Below are 21027 nucleotides of genomic sequence, written 5' to 3'. Positions count from 1 at the left end.
TATAGGAATCGAAATTTTGCACTGTAGCTATGCCTTCATCTCCGGAAGAGCTGGTTTTGGTAGGAAAACCAGCTGTATTCTTGTCTTCCGAAGAGCGGCATATATAACGCCACGATAGAGTCACCAGTAGTCATCTTTATTCTGGTTTACAGAAGTCATTCTGGTCCCAGAATTCCTTGGAGCTCCCCCTTCTATCCCTCTTGTGGAGGTTTCTGAATGATCTGTGTCAGATTAACTCTGTATCAAAATAATTGTCAAAAATACAGCACAGGCATGCATAAATATAGGTATGTCCTCCTAGGCTTATATGTTGCCTTCAGTTTTTCCACTTTGTTCTCCCCTGCAGATTTTCCTGTTTATGAACTGGAATTCTTAGTAAATGCTATGTATCACCTACTAAAGTTTTGCTTTTAGCTGTTAAGAAGAAAGGAACAGATATACTAGTTAGTCCAGGGAAGTGTTCATGTTGAGACATGATGCAATCCATTAGCAAAGTACCAGCTCACTGCTTAAGAAGTAGAGATGCAGGGAAGGATTGTGCCCCAGATTGGTAATTCTTAATGAGTAGTACAGTGGTCAGTATTTAGGAAGCATATTGGTAAAATTCTGAGTTTAGGTACTATCTTATGTGCCAATAAGGGTTTAGTCTTGTACATAAATATGACTAAAATAAATGTCATATGTGCTTGAACTGTGCAAATATTCAATCTGATGAGCCTATTGTGTTAGTTACAGCGTGATTTATCTCATTTTCTTTCAGTCACTCATTATTCAATGTGGCTCTTGGTGAGTTGGGCTCACTGCTGTTCCTTGGTGAAATCCAGTCTGGCGGACAGTGATCATTTGCAAGACTGGCTAAAAAAACTTACCCTTCTTATTCCAGAGGTATGTTGAAGGAGAGGTTATTGCATTACTAATTAGTGCATAATACCGAACAAGATTAACTTTCGTTTCAAGCTACCATTAAATTCAAAACATGTTGTTTCCTGCTAAAAGTAGGCAGGATCTGACTCAGTTACTTGCAATCCTGTTTAAGTAATCAGCTGTAGTTAAAATACAGTGTAAGATGGCACATGTGGTTGATTGCAAGCCAGTTTATAAACTCTTGTCTTTGTTCTTGGCTTCTGCTTGAAGTTAATTTTCTCATTGTTATTTGTCGAAATTTCTGGGTGCTGCCCTCTGACATGGATTAGTCTAAATATACTTCCCCCATTATATATTTTTTCAGCTATGCTTTTTATCACAAAATGAAGTGAATGAGAGTTGATATCAAAATGTTTGTCTTCACCAAATCTTTGCCTAGCTTTAAGTAATTTTTTCTGATGTAAGAAAAACTTGAAAATTGCATAAAGGTATGCGTAGTATAAAATTTTTGTATTTACTAGTGATTGCTTAACAGTGCAATGTGGGCGTGATGTGATAGTTACTATCTGTTGCTTTATTACTCAAGCACAGAAAAAGCTTACATGCTGACTCCTTTTAATAACCCTGGAAAAGAAGGAGTGCAAACGTCCAAAGCTCGATTAGAGATAGTCTGTGGGCATTTTCCTTAAGAAAAGAATAAAAGAAAGAAGAAAATAATTCTTCCAGTGAAATTAAACAAATTAACCCTATAGTTAGGACTGAGTAACTATGAGTTCCAGCATCATACAGGTTTCCCTAATTTGACCAGATGTGTTATTTTCTATTTTAGTAACTGGCTGTAATCTTTACTGTAGAAAATACATAACTCAAGGGTCACAGACAAATCAGCTTTTTTGTTAGAATGGTATCTTTTGCATTTTTCTGTAAGTAATTTAAATGTACGCTTTTTATAATACGTGTTTTTAGAAAGACATATTCTACCTTGATAACCTGATACATATTATGAGATGAACTTATTATGTACATATGAAAGAAAAGTCAACAAAAGGAAAAAGTCTTCTAAATAACATGTGTAATCATTTAATTCTTTTATTTTTCATAAAGACTGCTGTTCGCCATGAGTCTTGCAATGGTTTATACAAGTTATCTCTCTCTGGTCTCGATGGGGGAGACTCAATTAATCGATCCTTTCTGCTGCTGGCTGCATCAACGTTGTTAAAATTTCTCCCTGACGCTCAAGCTCTGAAACCTATGCGGGTAAGTTTTTAAGAAATTACAAGACTTTATCAAATATCTATTTGAGCTTACTTTTGTTAATATAAAAAGAAAAAATGATAGCACATTGTCGTTATGTCTGACATACTGTTTCTGATACATGGAGATATATTAAGACTTCTGGTTTAGATGCTTCCAGAAACTTCACAGCAGTAGTTAAGGCTGTGACACTACAGTAAATTTAGAGTTTGCCTGTGTTTGAAGAAATGCAGAATAGCATTTAGGAAGTGCTCTAGTTCTGGAATTTTAAGTGTCCACATAACACACAGTTAGGGAGTAACAGTTGTGTTTTCAATATATGCCTTGATTTCCCTTTTAAATGTAAGTAAGTACCTAAATAAATCAGTACATTGTTTTACAAATAAATAGGTACCCTCTGTTGTTGTGACTGAATGTTTTTGTTCCCTGGTCAACCGCTGCTGTATTTCTGTTGGAGTATTACTGTCCTCACAGCTCTAATAAATAGAAGAGATTGTTGTTGGATGTTGTTGAAGCTACTTCAGGAGGAGTTCTCGCTGTTAATGTGCGCAGGTTAATAGAGATGGTTTGAACTAACCTGGATGATTTTGCCTAAAGTCAGTTTGGGATTGTAGACCTAGCAATGCACAGCAGGGGAGACGGTGCTGAGTTCAGCTGATGTAGCTACATCTGAAGGAGAGCACTTGTGTGGGCTTGCATGGCAGTGAAGTGTGAACCTGGATTTTGGGTCTGTCAGGCAGTTATTCTTGTCACTGTGTGTGGCATTTGATTTCAGGTAAGAGTGGTTCATTCAGGTTAAGTCTGCTTTCGTTTTAAACTCTGTTGACATTAAAAAAAAAGTTAAAACAATCTACAGAAGATTTTGCATTACTTGACTCATTGTCAGAAGAGTTTAAAATTAGTTATACTAACTGCTGTTGAATTCAGCCAAAGATTCTCATCTTTTGTCTAGTCTAACACTGAAAATTTTTGCGATTTGCAGTGGGTAGGATGAAGTCAATACTACTCCAAACTTTTTTCCAAGGGTCTGGCAGTTCATCCTGACAATCTTCCAAGACAAGTAATAAATATTGCAGAAGAAAAACAGAACACGTGCTGTTACCATTGTAAAATACATTGTTCTTGGCTTATCTTAAATAGGGGCTTGAAGAAAGTAATATTCTTGTAACAGTTACTGTGTTTACTCCTTTTTCTAATACACAGTTATTTTGTCCGATGTACTTCATAACAAAAACAATTTCTTTTCACAGATAGAGGATTATGAAGAAGAAACAGTGCTGCGACCAGGTTGTAAGGAATACTTTTGGCTGCTGTGCAAACTGATTGATAACATACATGTCAAAGATGCAAGTCAGGTAGGTTTTGCTTTGCATTCATACGCATGTTTGCTTTTTAAAATTTGGGTGTTCACACATTTTTACTTCAGTGTGAGACCTTTTTACTTAAGATACAGAACTGCTCTTGGATCTTTCCCATCTCCCAACTTTCCCTACTCTCTGATGTGTATTTAGTAGTACTTGGCCAAAGGAAGCTTCAGATACTGAACCTGTAGAGTCAGGAAAGAGGGATGGGTATAAGACCTTCACCAAAGTTCACCCTTTTTGTATAACAGTCATTGGGAATACTGTAGTTACCTGTGAGATTCACTATTGATAATTTCAGTGCGGTCTAAGGAGGAGGTAATCAAGTATTTGACTAAAGCTGAAAGAGGAAAAAATTTCAGTTGACAGCCACTTAGCACAGGTTAGAAAACTTTGGAAACATCTCTAAAGGGCTAAAGTTACCTTTTGGGCAAACTCTACAGCTGCTTGTGCTGGCTGATGGCCCTACATAAATCTCTCTAGTTCATTCTCGGTGTTGTGGCATGAGCCTGGAAAGGGAAGGAAGATAAAGCCTTAATCCTAGTTTCTCCAGAATGGAAAAGTCTTGTCCTCCCCTGACTCTGGATGTTCCCAATAGAGGCAAAAATTTTGCTCCCCCCACCCCATTCCTCTGCTCAGTTTCTTTCCATTTCTGTTTTATTAATTGAATCCTACAGCTAGGCTGCAGTTCTGGCTACTGCATGTTGCTCAAGCAAGAAATGCTAATGGGACTTTTCAACCTTCTGATGAGAAACTGTGTGTTCTTGTGAGAAGTAACAATTAAGCGCTTCTCTCTAAAATTTTTGCATTTTCTTCAGTATGGTATAGTATATTTGTGGGTCTGGAATTGAAAGACTAAATGTTATTTCATTTAACTTGTACAGCGTTGATTTCAAAAAAGCAATTTCATCCCATTTATAAAAATTATTAAAATACTGTTGTGAGCATGTTTGAAAGATGAGTTTTAATTGTCCCTGTTTTTCTGTGTGCGATAACAAAATTTGATCCAAAAGTATAAGCATCGTTTCAGACTAGGCTTATAAATTGTAATTCATGAAATACGTAATTATTTTCCATTTATATTCCATCTTCTTTATTTTTAATCAGACGACACTGCTTGATTTAGATGCACTAGCAAGACATCTTGCTGACTGTATTCGGAGGTAAGGTTTGCTACCAGTAATTTCACTTTTAAGTTGCATTATGTTTATTGTTAGTGAAACAGAGTTTTAACATGTCTTTTGTATATCTGTGTATATATAGCAGAGAAATCCTTGACCATCAAGATGGTAATATAGAAGATGATGGACTTACAGGACTACTTCGTCTTGCCACAAGTGTTATTAAGCACAAACCACCCTTTAAATTTTCTCGTGAAGGCCAGGTAGGAAAAGAACACTGGAAAGACCATGAAGAGATCAAAATAGTGTTATTTCTTGTGCGTTCTTCATTTCACCTTTTTTCCACCATTTTGATTGCGGGGCTCAATGTATGAGAATATATCATATTTCTAGCCTTAGGATGATGGATAAAAACACACATAGCATTCCCTTTATTAAAAAGTAGCAGATATAGTCCTTACCCTTTCTAACTCTGTTTAATTTCAGGATAGAATTCTTACATCCTAGAAATTTTATTTATTCTCATCTATTATCTGAAAATGTTTTTAGTATTGATTAGCATTAACTGGTTTAAGTCATAGCAAGAGCTGCTTTTTGATCATATCCTGGGACAGCTGTAATCTAAAAGTAGCTTTTAAAGGCTACATCTACACAGTGGCAGACACCTGTTACAAGGATATTACGTTCCACCTGTGCTTATAAGATTAAGATGGGAGAGTGGCTTGGCAGGGCAAGTTGCTAAAAATTTTCTATTTTGTGTTTTGGGGCCACATCGGCTAAAAAAAAAAAAAAACAACTAAAATTTGTGGTGTGAAAGCTGACTTAAACAGATGTTCTATAGACTGCTGGGCTTATGATTGGATCTTTAGTGAGGTTTCACCAGGAAATGTCCCTTGTATCCAATTATGTTGTATACATCCTGTCTGTTTACTCTGTTATTGTAAAATGGCCCTGAAGGTAATTTTACTGTCCAAAAGTTTTAATAGTGTCCATGTTATGCACCACTTAACATAAAGTTACATTGCTGATAGCATTTTAAAATACTATCACTATAGAATTCTCCAGGAATAAGTGTATTTTAAATATGGAGAGCTTGCAGATGAAATTAGAGCAAGAATTTGATTCACAAGAGTGCAGTGTGGGGGATGATGTAGAAATTAGAAGAGGTATGCAAACATCAGATTTATGTAGCTTGGCTATATGAAAAGCATAAGAAGGAAACAAAGGGGAAGCTTAAGTAGGGAGGAGTAATACTATACAGAATCCTAGAGTACATTGCATGTGTGTAGAATATCACAGGGAGGACAGAAATTTGATTTGAAAAAAGGATGAATGTGAACAGAGTAGTATCTGCAACAAACTTCTCAAGAAGAGTTTGGCTTTTCTGAGAGACAGGGACTTAGCACATTTTCTGAGACTAAGTCATGATTTAGTCTTTTTTTTCTTTTTAATTCTATGTACAATTAAGAGCACTTATTAATGCATATTATAAAGTGCATTGGTGAAGAGTTTTGTATTGTGTTCAGTGTAATAGAACAGGATTGTGAAACCACATGCTTCCCTCTGAGCAAAGGTTGGTGAAAAAATATCCAGGAACATAGCTCTGGCAAATACTGAAGATAATTTAGGCTTGCCCAGAGGATTCTGATGCTCCGCTGCGCCTTTTCTTCCCTATAGGTTCCTTCTCTTACTAAGTAAACAAAATTACTGTTCAACAAATACTGTCAAACTTTAAAGGTCTACCTTCTTTGATGTCTTTCATAGATAATCACTGCCTACCTTAATCTACACTAAGTGTACAAAAATACATTTTTAACGTATACTGGCTAGCAGATCTTCACTAGAAAGGTGTATCTTAAGGCCACTTTGATGGTCAAGAGATCTATTTTTAACAAGATTGGGGTTTTACATTTAGCCTCAGCAAAATCATCTGTAGTGTTCTTTGTCTTCCCTGCTCCAATGTGTCAGAATTCAGTCAGCACAAATATACAAGACTGAGAATGTTAATCAGAAAAAGATAGATTCAGATCTCTGAAGTTACTGCTTTTCCAGTCTGGGACACCTTAAGGTGACTGGTGTATCAAAATGCCTCTTTGAAAAAGGCTGCAGCACAGCACTAGGCAGAAGCTGGGCACAATCTAAAACTCCACTTAGCAGATGCAGCTGGTCTGCTGATGAGCTGTAATCATCTACACCTGAACAGGTATGGTTAGGAATGAGAAGGAACCAGGCTGTTGCCCCCACAAGCACTCCTGATACAGACTAACTATCAAGAAACCAGGTATCTCTTTATTTTTAATTTTATGCATTTTCTTTCTCCAAAGTGTGGAGAAATCTGCAAGAACTTTGTTTAACTATATTGGCCAGGAGAAGACCTCTCTAAATTATTTGGCTACAAACCCTGGTTGTAAGATTTTACATTAAGACTATAGAAATTTTCCTGCACTCTGAAACAAGGCTTTTTACGGTGATTTTGGGGTGCACTCTGTGGAAGGCCATTTTTAAAAATATTTAGAAATCAGTTAGATTTTACAGCAGAGCCTGCCTTTTAACATTAAAAGGCTTTTTAAATGAATATACCTGAATGGGGAAATTCAGGAAGAACTTTTTTTTAATTACAGCGTAGAAATTGTAGAATGAAGTGTGATAGCTGGATTGGTAGTCTCTGCTCTACGAGTGGGGAAAGATTTCTGTCCCTCAAAAAAATTCAAGGTATCTTTGGGGAAAAAAAGCAATCAAAATTCTGCAGAGCTAGAGGATTTATTGTCTGATTACGTAGACAACTAAAAATGATGCACTACTAATATGATTTAATGATCAAATACAGTTTGTTAAGATTGCAAACATGTTACAGAAGCAGTGAAGTGTAGGCTATGGATCATGTCATCAGCCCCAAACATAAAGTATGCACATGAATTGCTGGTTGTTTAAGGAAATTTGTTGAAATACTACTTTATAAATTCTGCTCAATTTCTTCTTTCATGGTCTCTCGTTACACCACTTAAATGACTAATTAGTAAGGTTCGCTTTGTAGCTGAAAGATGGAGGAAAGCCTTTTCACAATTCTGTGCTTCTTTGAAGGTGCTGTAGTTGTGGAAGAGTATGACCTGTTCTTATAGACCTGTATGGATCATCTTTTTTTTTTTTTGGTTATCCTTCTAATATTTTACTTTTGGTTTAATTTTACTGAGTTAAATTGGCTACATAGAGAGGAGGTGCTGAAGTATAGACAGATACCTCTTTTTTAGTGTATTAATCTGAGATGGTGAAGATAAATAAGAGCGTGTAATATGTATTTATCATCCAAAGGCAGCCTGACTTGGTACACCTATGCTTTGTGCCTTTTATAGTTCAGTTAATATTCCAAACACAAAACAATACAAAAATGCACTTGCACTAAATTATGTACCATGTATATTGCATGTTTTAAGATTAATTAGTGATTCATAAAACTCAAACCAGTAGAGTGATTAAGGTTATGTGCTGTCTTTCACTAGGAGAAACTAGCCTTAAAGTTACTAAAAATACATGTGTGTGGTTTGTCAAGTTAAATTATCAATCATGAATCAAGCATCATTTGTCATACTTTTACAATGGACATGTTTCTCTTTAGGCTATAATATGGTTACAGGGCACTTTATGTAGTATAAAGTATTCTTAATTCAGAACTTGCATACAAGTTAGAGAGTTCTGTAAATAACAGAGGTCTAGAAAGTCTGTAAAAGTTTCTAGAAGATTATTAATACATGATTTGTCTTTTAAGAATGTGTTCAAACCGCTAAATATGCTGATTGAACTGTTTTGCAGGAGTTTCTGAGAGACATCTTTAACCTTCTGTTCTTGCTGCCAAGTTTGAAAGATAGACAACAGCCGAAATGCAAGTCACATTCTTCAAGGGCTGCTGCTTATGACTTGTTGGTAGAAATGGTAAAGGGGTCCGTGGAAAACTACAGGCTGCTCCACAACTGGGTTATGGCACAACATATGCAGTGTAAGAACCTTTATTCATAGATAACTTTTGAGTATTTTGTGGAAAACTAGTCCGTTTGCATTTTCTGTTCATTTTGGGTTTGTTTTGAATTGTCGGATTTGTCAAGTTCAGTAAAGAAAATAGTGTTCTTATAATATGAACTCTTTTCTGAAGACTCTGTGTTTATGATGGGGATGGCTAGCAACCATTGTGAACAGTACTGCAATCACAGAGTTTCCATTTCCTCCTGAAATACATCAGAAGTGTCTGCATTTAATGACTTTCTAAAAATAATGATCTGTTAAGAATGCATAGGAGAGACAGGGAAATGCAAAGGTGACGCAGAATATTTTTAGACTTAAACTGAACAGTCCCACTTTCCAAAAGTAGTAGTGAAGTAAGACATTGTTGGCACTAACACCGCTCTTAAAAGTCCACTTCGTAGCTCTACTACTTATCCACCGTCACTCAGGTAGTGCCCCAGAGCAGGTGTGGGCATCTTTTGCTCACCTAGCAAATGAGTGGATTTAATCCCCTGTATAATTTTTAGATCATCTGTTATTAAATATGGGTTATTTAAAGTACGTGATCCTGTTTAATGACACCGACACATAGATAACGTTGTTAGAAAGGATTTTGCATGTCTCATTGGCTTGTGCTGCATTTTAATTTCTGTTTTCCCTTTTATAACATGAAGAAACATGGTATGTTTATGCAAGTACTGTAGATGTATTGGCTGTTAACAGCGCTGTCATGTTTCCAGGTCCCTAATATCTTTGCAGTTGACTTCAGTCTGTACCCAGATGTCTGCATACAGTGCTAATACAATTTTGTTATGCCTCTTCGCTTTTATGCTTCCTGTGTTTTGGAAACAATTCCTATACATAATATGCAAATTACCAAAATTCGAAGTTAGTTAATATTTTGTCTTTGATTTGCAAATTCTCATTATGCATTTTTAGCTTGATAGATTTCCTTTCGCATGCCCTGTTTAAATTCCTGTAACCTGAGGATCTGTAATTTATTATAATCTATGGAATTGATTTAGTGCCTTACAATTCAGGAAGCAAAAGAGAAATCTGATCCTAATATTGTTCCATGTTCTGTACTCATATGCCTGGGGCCTTCTAAGAAGCCTCCAAAGTCTCATATGTTCAGGGGAAATATTATGAAGAAGATATTTTATGAAAATAACAGATATTTTGGTTTGCTGTGAGTACACCTTCTGCTGTTGAAGTTGTTTGTATCTCTCCAGGTGCATTCATTCATTTTTTACAGATAGTATTTTTCTCACTCCAAATCCCACTAATTCCTAGGTGCTGAAATTTCCTGTAATATTTACCACTGTTGTTACTTTATTCCAGATACTCTTCTCTAGATTGTTTCTTCCTGAGTTCTCCTGAGCCATCTGGTCTGTGTTCCTGCTCCATATTCAGTATATCTCTGTTTCATGAATATTAACTTTATTACAACTGGCAGAGTGCCTTTGCCTCTTTCTGATGTGCAACTGACACAGGACTTCTGATACCTCATTTGTTTAAAGTTTTGTTATTCCATTGATGTGATCCAAAGATGCTTAAAACTGGATTTTTCCACTTGGTTTATCTCTCTAATCTTACTAGTCTTTAAAAATCTTGGTCTTAGGCCTGTCTCTCCATTCTTCTTAGGAGAAACATTAAGGAAAATATTACAGATTTTCATCCTGTCTTTGGTTTTAACGTTTTAGTTCTGTGGTTCATTGGAGAAATTTTTGATCCTGCTGCTTTTACAGTTGTTGGCCTTTGGTCTCACCAGTTGCTGTCTCTGCAGTTCTACCACTGTTTCTCACACTTGAGTTGGTTGAAGCTAGGGTGCTCCTAAGAGATTGCTTCAATTTAATGTAGCAAAATAAAGTAAAATTTTCAAAAGAAACCATCTTATTAAAGGACAGCTAGAACGTTTTCCCTGGGACAAAAAAACCCCATAATTAGGGTTCTAATTAAAAATGATGTTACTAAGACCCTATTATGGCAGTCATATTAAAATGTACTCCTGTATACTGCTTTCAGACTTACACCAGTATGACGTGAAGTAGTTGTGGTAAAGTTTTAACTGCAGCAGCATTTTCCTTTAAAGTTTCTACTAATGTAGCTCTGTTCCTTGATGGATGGAAGAAGAGAATGATTTGGGTGCTTTTTCTTACTTCACAGATACAGTGTTTTTTAACTGAAGACCTAGGGATGCCTTCAAGCATTTTCAGCAAGTGTTACCATAGAAAACGAACTGTGAAGTAGCTGATGTCACAGGGAGGGCTAACAATTAATATAGACTCTGATCTTACCGAAAAGGGTATTTTGATACCCTCTGTTCATAAAATTTCTTGCAGTGTTTAGGAGTTTTGCTTTCTTTAAAGACCAAGGCAAATAAAAACATTTGGTTCAAAGGAGGGAAACAAGACCAGCTGCTTTGCTTTCCAGGAAGTTTAAGATAGTGTCTGTTACGTTTGGAGCAGAGTGATCAGAAGGTGGAGTATAAAGAAATGCCTGGTCATTTGAAGAGGAAAAAAAATCCATTTTATTTTGCTTAAAATAGAATGTGACTATTGCAAGTTTGGTTACAAGTTTTCCTATCTGTTCCTGAGAAAAGGCTGATTTCTATAATGGCAGTGAGGAATAAAGAAGATAGACATAAATGAGACTCAGATTTACATTTCTAGTTAAGATCCACATGGAAGAAGGAAAGCTTTCTTTAGGAAAATGAAGACAATCACTTAAAAATCCCAAGGTGGAGAAAAAAGGATCTTCCTGAGAAATTCATTATCAAATTTCTGAAAGGCTTTTGTCAGATTGAAGTAGGAGGAAGATACTCCCAACTATTCTCAGGAAGTATGAAGAAATAATCAGATCTCTTTGTAAATTACAACTTGTTGTACTCTAAGCAGAGTGATAGATTCTGAGTCCTTACATCAGAAAGGGTGAATTAAGATGTTGCAATTTAAGGATTTCAGTTAAGGGAGGCAATTTTGTGGTGTTCTGCCATGCTAATTACTTTCTTCAGGAGGTTAAACGTGGAGGAGAGCTTTGTTTCAACTGGCCGATTAGCCCAATGTAACCAGGTAACGTGAGGTCACGCTACTGAGATTTGTTGAAACAGGAAAAATAAAACTCCTTCCTTCCTTACTTGAAGCTGCGAGGCTAATAGCTGTTTTGATGCCAGTGCCAAAATGAAGATTACAACAGTTATTTGTTGTGCAACAGAACGTCTTTTGGGTCTGGTCTCTGAAGATGTGAGGATCTGTTCAGGGGATGCCAAATAGTTTCCTGAATTTATAGCTGGTAGTGCGAATTGAGAAGAATCCTTAATGAGCCTTTAATCTTTGAAAAATAATTAAGGATTTAAAATTTGAATTTTGAACCCATGTAGCTTTTGTGGATTGTAAAATAAATCCAGACTACTTTTTTGTATGTATCTGAACATATTCTTCAACAGAGGTGCTGAATTATTTGTAGGACCTTTCTGGAGAATGATGTCCTCAGGGATGAATAGCAAAGTTTTTGTGTCAAACTTCTTGCATACCAAGGAAGGTAGGCTGCAGTGAATTTCTTTGGACGCTGGATTAATTCCTCTGTAATTTAGTGCTTGTGTCATCTAGTTGCCTCTGCAGCTCAAATTATTAAATCCCCGTTCCATTCTCCTGCGTGGGATGCTAGAAAGAGAAGCCTGTCAGTGTCTAGAAGCAGTACTAATCACTGACAAATGGTTTGTCTAGTCTGCTTACCATCTTCTTGACTGGCAGGTGAGAACTTTCCCATTCTTCCGATTTCTTGGCAGCCATATCAGAACAGGGCTTATTAAGAAGAGTCTGTCAGGCTTGCTTAACTTGTCTAGTGCCATGCTGTGTAAGAAATAGATTGCTACATCTGGTATGAAATATAGAGGAATAGAAAACTTAGAGAAAAGGAAAATGTCTCTTCAATCTGATTCTCTAGGTAATTCACTTCTTGCTTACCCCTATTTTTCTTGCAGATTGCAGATTTCTTTGGTATATATGGCTTTGAAATACAGTAAAAAACATTCCTTCTCTTCCTATAAAAACTGTTCCCAAGTTTATTCAACCTCTTGTATAGCCAACCACTTTATTTCACTCTACTTTTGTGTCTTATCTCTGAGAAGCATCTATCCGTCTTTTGTACCAGTCAAAAAGATCTCTTCCTAGCCTGACATCCTTTGTAGTAGATGTCATTCTGAAACCAGCTTTTCTCTTCTGAAAATAAAGATCTCGCTTCATGTGTGGTTATCTCTGATACTAAATCTGTGTTTTGTTATGTGAAGGGAAGCCTCCCGAACTTGGGTCTCTGGGTGCAGAGACTCTGCTTTGCTTTCTTTCAATATGACATCGGGGTGCATGGGAATGGGTAATAGATATTATGAGTAATTTTTGTGCTAAGGGAATGATGTATACATTTGGGAGCTTGTAAGTTGTTGTATGTTATCAGTTAAAAGTACGTTCTCATTGGTCTAGGCAGTACAAGTGTTGAGAGAGCGATGGTTGGCTCGTATTATAAAAAAACCTTACGTATAAAAAATGCATAGCAGCCAATGTTTAGAATTTATGGATGCTCTTGATGGTGAAAACATTATGTGGTTTTACCAAACTTTAGTTTAAAGGTATAGGCTGGAAGACCATTACTGTATGTAATGCTACCACTAGAACAAGCACCAGTAATGCTTTGGAGAGCACAGCAAATCACTTGCAGACCAAAATAGTGTGGCATCTAGAAAGACTCGCTTTCACAAGAAAAGTGATTTTCTTGATGTGCCTATAGTGCATTTTCGTAAAGACCAGGTATGTCTGTGTCATGGTTTAACCCCAGCCAGCAACTACGCCCCACACAGCCGCTTGCTCACTCCCCTTCCAGTGGGATGGGTGAGGGAGGCAGAAGAGTATAAGTGAGAAAACTCATGGGTTGAGATAAGAACGGTTTAATGGTAAAGCAAAAGCTGTGCACGCAAGCGAAGCAAAACAAGGAATTCATTCGCCGCTTCCCATCGGCAGGCAGGCTCAGCCATCTCTGGGAAAGCAGGGCTCCGTCACGTGTAGCAGGTACTTGGGAAGACGGACTCCATCACTCTGAACGTCCCCCCACCCTCTTCTTCCCCCAGCTTTTTGTACTGAGCATGATGTCGTATGGTCTGGGGTATCCCTTGGGTCAGTTGGGGTCACTTGTCCCAGCCGTGTCCTTTCCCAACATCTTGTGCTCCCCCAGCCTACTCGCTGGTGGGGAGGGGTGAGAAGCAGAAAAGACCTTGACTCTGGCAATATTGAAAACATTCCCGAATTAACAACACTTGTTTCCAGCACAAATCCAAACCATAGCCCCATACTAGCTGCTGTGAAGAACATTAACTCTGTCCCAGCCAAAATCAGCAGTCTGTAAATATCGAATGCATAAACAGGATGCATTTTATTAATTTAAGCCTAAAGCTTTTATTTGTGTTTATGTTTTTGTAAATTGTACTTTGAATTTAATCTTTTTCTGTGTGTGATTCATATTTTTTACAGCTTCTCATGCACCTTACAAGTGGGATTATTGGCCACATGATGATGTTCGTGCTGAATGTAGATTTGTGGGTCTAACTAATCTTGGAGCTACATGTTACTTGGCATCCACTATTCAGCAGCTGTACATGATACCAGAGGCCAGACAAGCAATCTTTACTGCAAAGGTACGCTCTGGGGTTTTACGTTCCTTGTGTGGATTTCGATAGAAGTTTAAAGTTAGAATCAGTGCAAATGCTGATAAAGTACAGACTTTTAAGACTCACTTCTTGATAAAGAATATTTCTTCAGGAGTTAGTTTGCTTTTTGTTCAGTTGGATTCTTTTGCTGATGTCTAAAGTGAAGAGATTTTCTTAATATATTTGTAATGCAGTAGGTTCTTAAGGTGATATTGGAATAAAACATGTTCTCAAACTCATATTTCTGTTGCTATCAACCAGATTTATTCAAGTTTGGTTTTATGTGAATTGTCTGTTTTTTCTTAACTCCTAATTTGTCATTTTATTAGAATAAATGTCATTCTTCTTGAATGTTTATATAAAGTCACAGAGCATGTATCTCATACTACCAGAAGTACAGCAAGTCCTGTAAATTAGTATACATTGGTTAACTTCCAGAAATATAATATTATTATTTCTAGCTATTTATTGTAAAAGAGAAAGCTTCATTTTGATCCCTGACATCAACAGGGCATATACAATGTGTGAAACACCCTAACTGGCAGGGACCTCATAATTTTTTCTTATCATTAAGTTATTGGTAGCTGTCACCTAATTTCAGCTAGAATTAGTCATTTATAAATAAAAATCAAGTAAGAGGAAGCTGCTGGTATGCGTGTGAAATGCATTATATAGAGGGTTGATCAGAACTCCTACAACATGTATGAATTGAAAATAATTATTCCAAAATTACTACAGTCTTTAGTAATACTTTCCTCAAAGCTCCTTTCTGCAGTAAATTTTTATAAGAGAGTTATTTTTTGACTTAGGTTTAATGTTGACATGCCAAAGAATGAGTAGGTAGTGCTTTGTATAGAAGTGCAAAATAGCATACTGTATCTTCTTGTACACAGTCATTTTTCTTAATTGTCGATAATGAAGTGGTGGTTTAAAAAGATGATTGTTTCATCTTTTTAAGGGCTGTTTTTGGAAAGTTAAAAGCAAAAAGATAAAATGTTCTTTTATGAATTTCTTTCAGTATTCAGAAGACATGAAACACAAGACCACTCTACTAGAACTCCAGAAAATGTTTACATACTTAATGGTACGTGCAAAAGAGGGTATTTTGTAAAGTATCCCATTTTCGGGAAAAAAAAGGCGACAAAAATGTCATTACCATTCTATATGTAAATTATTGACAGCTTAATTCTGTTGTGCCTCAGTTTTGTAAATGAGTGTTTTAACTGAAAATAGTTTTTACCCACTTTAAAGCAGTTACTCAGCAAATCAGTTAAGCAAACATTGGCATAATAGTTTTCATGCAGAGGCAGTGTAAATCCTAATCTGAGATAGGGTTTAATATTGGGTGCCAACTATAATGAGCAAGCACCAGCTCTCAAACGTTAGCGATTGTCTGCTGTGTTCTTAAAAAAATGTTTGTGAAGTGAATATGTGGGAATGTCAGGCTCGGGTGCCACAGCCTGCGCATCCTTCATTTATTTAAACCTTTTATCTCCAGCACATTAATGCTCAGGTGAGCACAGGATGTTTACCATAGCTATGGGACTTCAGTCACAAGTGAGTTACAAGTATGAAAATCAAGTCTGATTTTTAGTTACAGTCGTGGCGTAGCTGTGCCCTGTTACAGACACCCTGTGCCCTTACGTTGCGAAATCTGTGAGTGGTCCAGGAGCTCCCTGGCCGGGCATCTCCTTGGATGCAATAACAGAGTGATTTGAGACAACGGACCAGTTTAAAACTGGGTAATTGACTGTACCTTCCCAATGAAATGTTTGACTGGTTGTCACAGGAGCCCTCCAGGTAGGAATCTGGGACAGTTCTACTATTGCCTCTGCTGTGTCTAGTCCAGTTTCCAAATCGATTTTTGTAAATGATCGATAAAAACTGTTCCTGTAGAAATGACTGCACAGGACAGTCTTTTGTATGGATTTAAGGTATTTAAGAGATACTTTGTATGTAGTTAAGGTGAATCAATAGTAATGAATTACACAGATGCTAGGGAGGCTATATAGGACTCTTACCAGCTGGATTACAAGAATTTAGCAAAACAGTGATTTGAGGAGTCTCTCCAGGTCTAACTGAAGGTAACCACTGCAAGGCCCCTAGCAACAGACTCCCATCACCACCAAATGCCAACTGATTGACACTTTAGCATGATTTGATTCCATTTGTGAGCACCATGCCAAGATCCCAATAAAATATTTTTTCTTTTTAACAAACACTCTGCCATGAGTGTCTGTCCAACACCATTGTCATTCATTTGTTTCACATGGACCTTGAGGTAAAGGGTTCTGAGCTTGACTCTTCATTTAATCATGGAACAATTTGTTTGTCCCAGTTTCCCTGGTGAGAAAATAAAATACATTATTTTTGTTCATTGCATTTTCCTTGCTCCAGTGTTAAACAAAAGTTAATCTGTTGAAATAAAGCATTAAAAAACAACTAAAATTTTGAAATTCCAGAGCCTGAGTAACAAAATTGAGGCAGTTCCCAGGTGTTTGCTGTTGTTAAAATACTGAAGCATTTCTGAAATAGTGAAATAAGGAAAAAAGAAAACTGAGGAGAGCTGAGTGGTTTTGTTCTTGGCACTGGCTTTTGTGAAAGAAATTCATAACCACATTCAAGACAAGTAGAGGAAAGGAATTTGGGCATGTAGTACCTGCCATGAAGCCCAGAAAAAAATAAATCCTAGGTATTTACATAAGCATAAAATAATATAGGAACATAAAATCCTACGAACATTTACCATTATTAAAACCTTGAGGAAAGACTTTATTCCAAAAAAGGTAATATTTACAGGAAGCACTGTCTTGCCACAGATCCATAAAACAAAACAGTATGTATATCATTGCTTACAAGGACGAAGTTCCTTCTGCCATCAATAAGTTCTGCATTCCCAAGTGTGCAGGGCAGTGGAATGGGGGATGTGTTCTGAAGAATTGCTTTGTACTGCAAATTTTTTTCTCTGATTGGACACATGCAGTCAAGAACTAGATGATACAGTTTTATACTATAGAGAGGTCTGAATGAGAGTTAAGCACTTGTCAAGGTTTAAGTCAGTGGTGTCCAGAAATACATAAATACAGGCTGATGCTCCTCATACTGTATTTTGTATCTGAACAGATATGCTGAAACTGGATGTGTCACATCTTCAGCCAAGTTCTTTTACTTTAATGATTCCTTTTATTAAGTGTTTACTAAATATTAATGAATAATATTGTACAAATTATTTTTAGTAATATCGTCATCATAATCAGTTAGTTAAAAACTGATTTACGTTTCATCAGAAGCATTTAAGCACACAAACTTTGTTGCCTAACAGACATATGGAGGTATTGTATGTAAAACTATGTCCTTTTTTAAGTAGACATTCGTATATGTATGTTCGGTATACCTGTGTAACTCAAAATACAAGGATTTGCGTTGATCTGGTTTGCTTGATATTTTTTACATAAAGGAAAGTGAATGTAAGGCATACAATCCAAGGCCTTTCTGTAAAACCTATACCATGGATAAGCAGCCACTGAACACTGGAGAGCAGAAAGATATGACGGAATTCTTCACTGACCTAATAACCAAAATAGAAGAAATGTCTCCGGAATTGGTGAGTTATTAAGGGGGAGCAAAAGGGAGCTTGAAAACTTACAGATTTGCTCAAATTTCCTTGACAGAATTTATTAATTCATTCACAGAAAAATACAGTGAAAAGTTTGTTTGGAGGTGTTATCACAAACAATGTTGTTTCTTTGGTAAGTATTCTTTCCCTATCCTTATCTTTAAAAGATTTATTTTTTTTTTAACTTCTCAAAACAGTTATTTTGTTGCATCTCTCTTTGATTGCTGTGATTTAGGACTGTGAGCATGTAAGTCAGACTGCTGAGGAGTTCTATACAGTAAGATGCCAGGTGGCAGATATGAAGAATATTTATGTAAGTAATGCCAAGCTGAGATGTGTAGCATAGATCACAATTATGAATGGGTGCAGGCCGGTATAAAAGACTGTACCATACCCTCTTGAATATGTTGATGTTTTCTGTATCTGTGCTCTAGTTTTGGTGTATTTCTAGGTTGATATTACTAGGTAATTTGGTTGAGTTGTTTCACCTTTTCAATGCAACGTGCTGTTAGCTGGTGCCATTTGGCACTGGCTAAAGATTGTGTTACAGTCAGTAATCCCTACTTCTGTGTTTTAAAAACACCTTGGCCATTTTTATATGAGAGAATTGTAAATGTCAAAAGACTTCATGTATACACATACTATTTCTTATAAAGTTAATTTAAAACTTACATCAGCATAATTTTAGGTTTTCAAGTTTTTTAAACTTGGAATTTGAATTGAAAGTACTTGAATTCTTTGGGGCAGCTTGGAACCGCTTTTCTGAATTGGTTCCTTAATTTTGTGTTTGGGTTAGGAACTGGTTTTCCTGTCACAACTTTTCTCTTAGTTCAGGTGCATGCTTTTCTTGAAAACTTTTTGGTGCCTTTGACCACCCTTACTTTCGTAACTTACAGAAATGTTAATTAAACTTACTGTAAGATTGAAAGAGAGGGGTTTGTAAAGCAGGCCATGCAAGCATGAGATATAGATATCTAAGTTAAACGTGAGGGCCTTCTTTTTTTTTCTTTTTGTTGATTATATGTAGGAATCTCTTGATGAAGTAACTATTAAAGATACCTTGGAAGGTGACAACATGTACACATGTTCTCATTGTGGGAAGAAAGTGCGGGCTGAAAAAAGGTATGATTAACAAGAAATAAACATTCCTAATGTTTCTTTCTAGTAAATTACTGAAATGACTACTGGAATACAAGTAATCCTTTAGGTGAAACAGGACTGTGTTTTCATTCAGTCTGCTATTGTGTATGCCTAGGAGGTGGTCCCTGTGCAAATGGGCACATAAGTAAGAAATCACATTTCCAAAACAAGGAATGTAAGGTATCTTAGCCAAAGATCACCTAGACAGCAAAATGATTGTGACCTTTTTTTAATGTAAATAAAAAGGAATTTGTAGAAATTAGTATCTTTATAACCTGTTTTTAAAAGATCAGATTCTTTCAGGGGTGGTTCAGGACTTGTGTTATTCATTATGCACGATAATTGCTTAGGTTTCATACATAACCTCAAATTTCTTAAGTAAAATTGGTAGTTTAAAAAATGTTAATGTATTTTTAAAAGTCTGCTAATAAAGAGAAAGCCAAATAAAAGGTTTTTATTGTCTTTATATTGCAACTAACAAATCTGTTTTTTAGAGATGAAAAACCTCATAGTTGTTTTTGTAGCTGTTAAAATGACATGGGTGAAAGAGTGACCTACTTTAAAATCATTATTGTGAAGTTTATGAGATTTAATACAAGCTATGTTCTGTGTTGTCAGTTACAAGACAGTAACTCCTTCTAATGAGGGGGTTTGCACTGTTAAATTTGTTCGTGACTCATTTTGTGATACCAATTTAGAAACCTGTCATTCATGCCATATGAGTAAATTTGATGTTTCTTCCAAGGCACGATGATAGGCTAAACAGAATTCAATAGGCTAAATTTGACTTTGCTGCTGCCAGTTAGACTGCCCTGTTCTCGGGCATTATGATAGCTGGATTTTATATTTATGTGACTTAGCAACAGATTTCCAGTTTCATGTTTGAAAGAAATGTGTTTAAAATATTTGTGAAAATACAATTCCACCTATTAAGCTTTTGTAAATCATGATTATTTCTAATCCTTCAGGGCATGTTTTAAGAAACTACCTCGTATCTTAAGCTTCAACACAATGAGATATACGTTTAATATGGTAACCATGATGAAGGAGAAAGTCAATACGCATTTTTCATTCCCTTTACGTTTGGATATGACACCTTACACTGAAGATTTCCTCATGGGAAAAAATGACAGAAAAGAAGGTATGCCTCATAAAATGAATTCAGCAAACTTCATCTCTTTCATCTGTACCACTTTCTGTATACATAACATAAGCAAACAGTTAGTGATTTTTCTTTTTAAGCAAATAAAATCAAACATAGTTTTAATCAACCTATATTCCCAAAGTCACACCTTCTATTAAATGTGACAAAACTGGACAATTTTTTTTTTGTATACTGTTCAATTTGAATTATTCTTAAATTTATTTCTAAAGTATGAGAGAAATTACAAATAGTTTCAGAGTTTGTTGCTGGCCTATTTGCTTTTGCAGAGTAACACTTGAACTTAGCAAATGACTGACTAACTGCTGTCATAAGAAAGATGTGCTAACTTTCAATAATTTAGTTGTCAGTCCTGATCTCTTCAGTAGTGATGTTTTGCAAAAAAAAGCTGTAACTGTTTCACAAGAGCTGGGATCTGTGCTGCTTGTTCTGAGTAGGGAGTTTCTGGCTGTCATCGTTGTGCAGTGCTGAAAAGAAAAAAAATTCAGGGCAAGTACAGAAAATGCATGCATAAGACATACTAGTGTTGAAGTTCAGGTATTTACAAAATAACTGATTAAATACTGTATGAAATGATTTCAGGTTTTAAGGAAGATGGTGAATATTTGAAAGAAACTGAAAGCTATGAGTATGATCTGATAGGCGTAACGGTTCATACAGGCACAGCAGATGGTGGGCATTACTACAGTTTTATCAGAGATATAGTCAATCCCCACGCTTACAAAAACAACAAATGGTGAGTTATGCAAAACAACATTTTATAATTTCTTATTTTAAAATAACAAAAACTTGTTGACTTTGTCAGACGCAGTTGTATAGGA

General features: G+C 36.2%; 1 protein-coding gene across 15 annotated transcripts in view; it reads left to right on the top strand.

The window, feature by feature from the left end:
- Positions 1 to 21027, top strand: part of USP34 (ubiquitin specific peptidase 34) — a 146051-nt gene that overhangs the window by 86439 nt on the left and 38585 nt on the right. For all 15 annotated transcript variants that reach the window (XM_074817148.1, XM_074817140.1, XM_074817139.1 and 12 more), the window contains 14 exons: positions 761 to 885; positions 1969 to 2121; positions 3369 to 3473; positions 4587 to 4642; positions 4743 to 4863; positions 8408 to 8591; positions 14113 to 14276; positions 15307 to 15372; positions 17746 to 17892; positions 17981 to 18037; positions 18140 to 18217; positions 18932 to 19026; positions 20013 to 20185; positions 20789 to 20942. In XM_074817148.1, coding sequence (XP_074673249.1) covers positions 761 to 885; positions 1969 to 2121; positions 3369 to 3473; positions 4587 to 4642; positions 4743 to 4863; positions 8408 to 8591; positions 14113 to 14276; positions 15307 to 15372; positions 17746 to 17892; positions 17981 to 18037; positions 18140 to 18217; positions 18932 to 19026; positions 20013 to 20185; positions 20789 to 20942 — 1678 coding nt within the window. The remainder of the gene's footprint in view (positions 1 to 760; positions 886 to 1968; positions 2122 to 3368; positions 3474 to 4586; positions 4643 to 4742; positions 4864 to 8407; positions 8592 to 14112; positions 14277 to 15306; positions 15373 to 17745; positions 17893 to 17980; positions 18038 to 18139; positions 18218 to 18931; positions 19027 to 20012; positions 20186 to 20788; positions 20943 to 21027) is intronic.

This window comes from Strix aluco, chromosome 3 (genome assembly GCF_031877795.1).
Source record: "Strix aluco isolate bStrAlu1 chromosome 3, bStrAlu1.hap1, whole genome shotgun sequence".
Lineage (NCBI taxonomy): Eukaryota > Metazoa > Chordata > Aves > Strigiformes > Strigidae > Strix > Strix aluco.
Note: the sequence above shows the minus strand (reverse complement) of the source record. Positions and strands in the feature narration are given on the sequence as shown.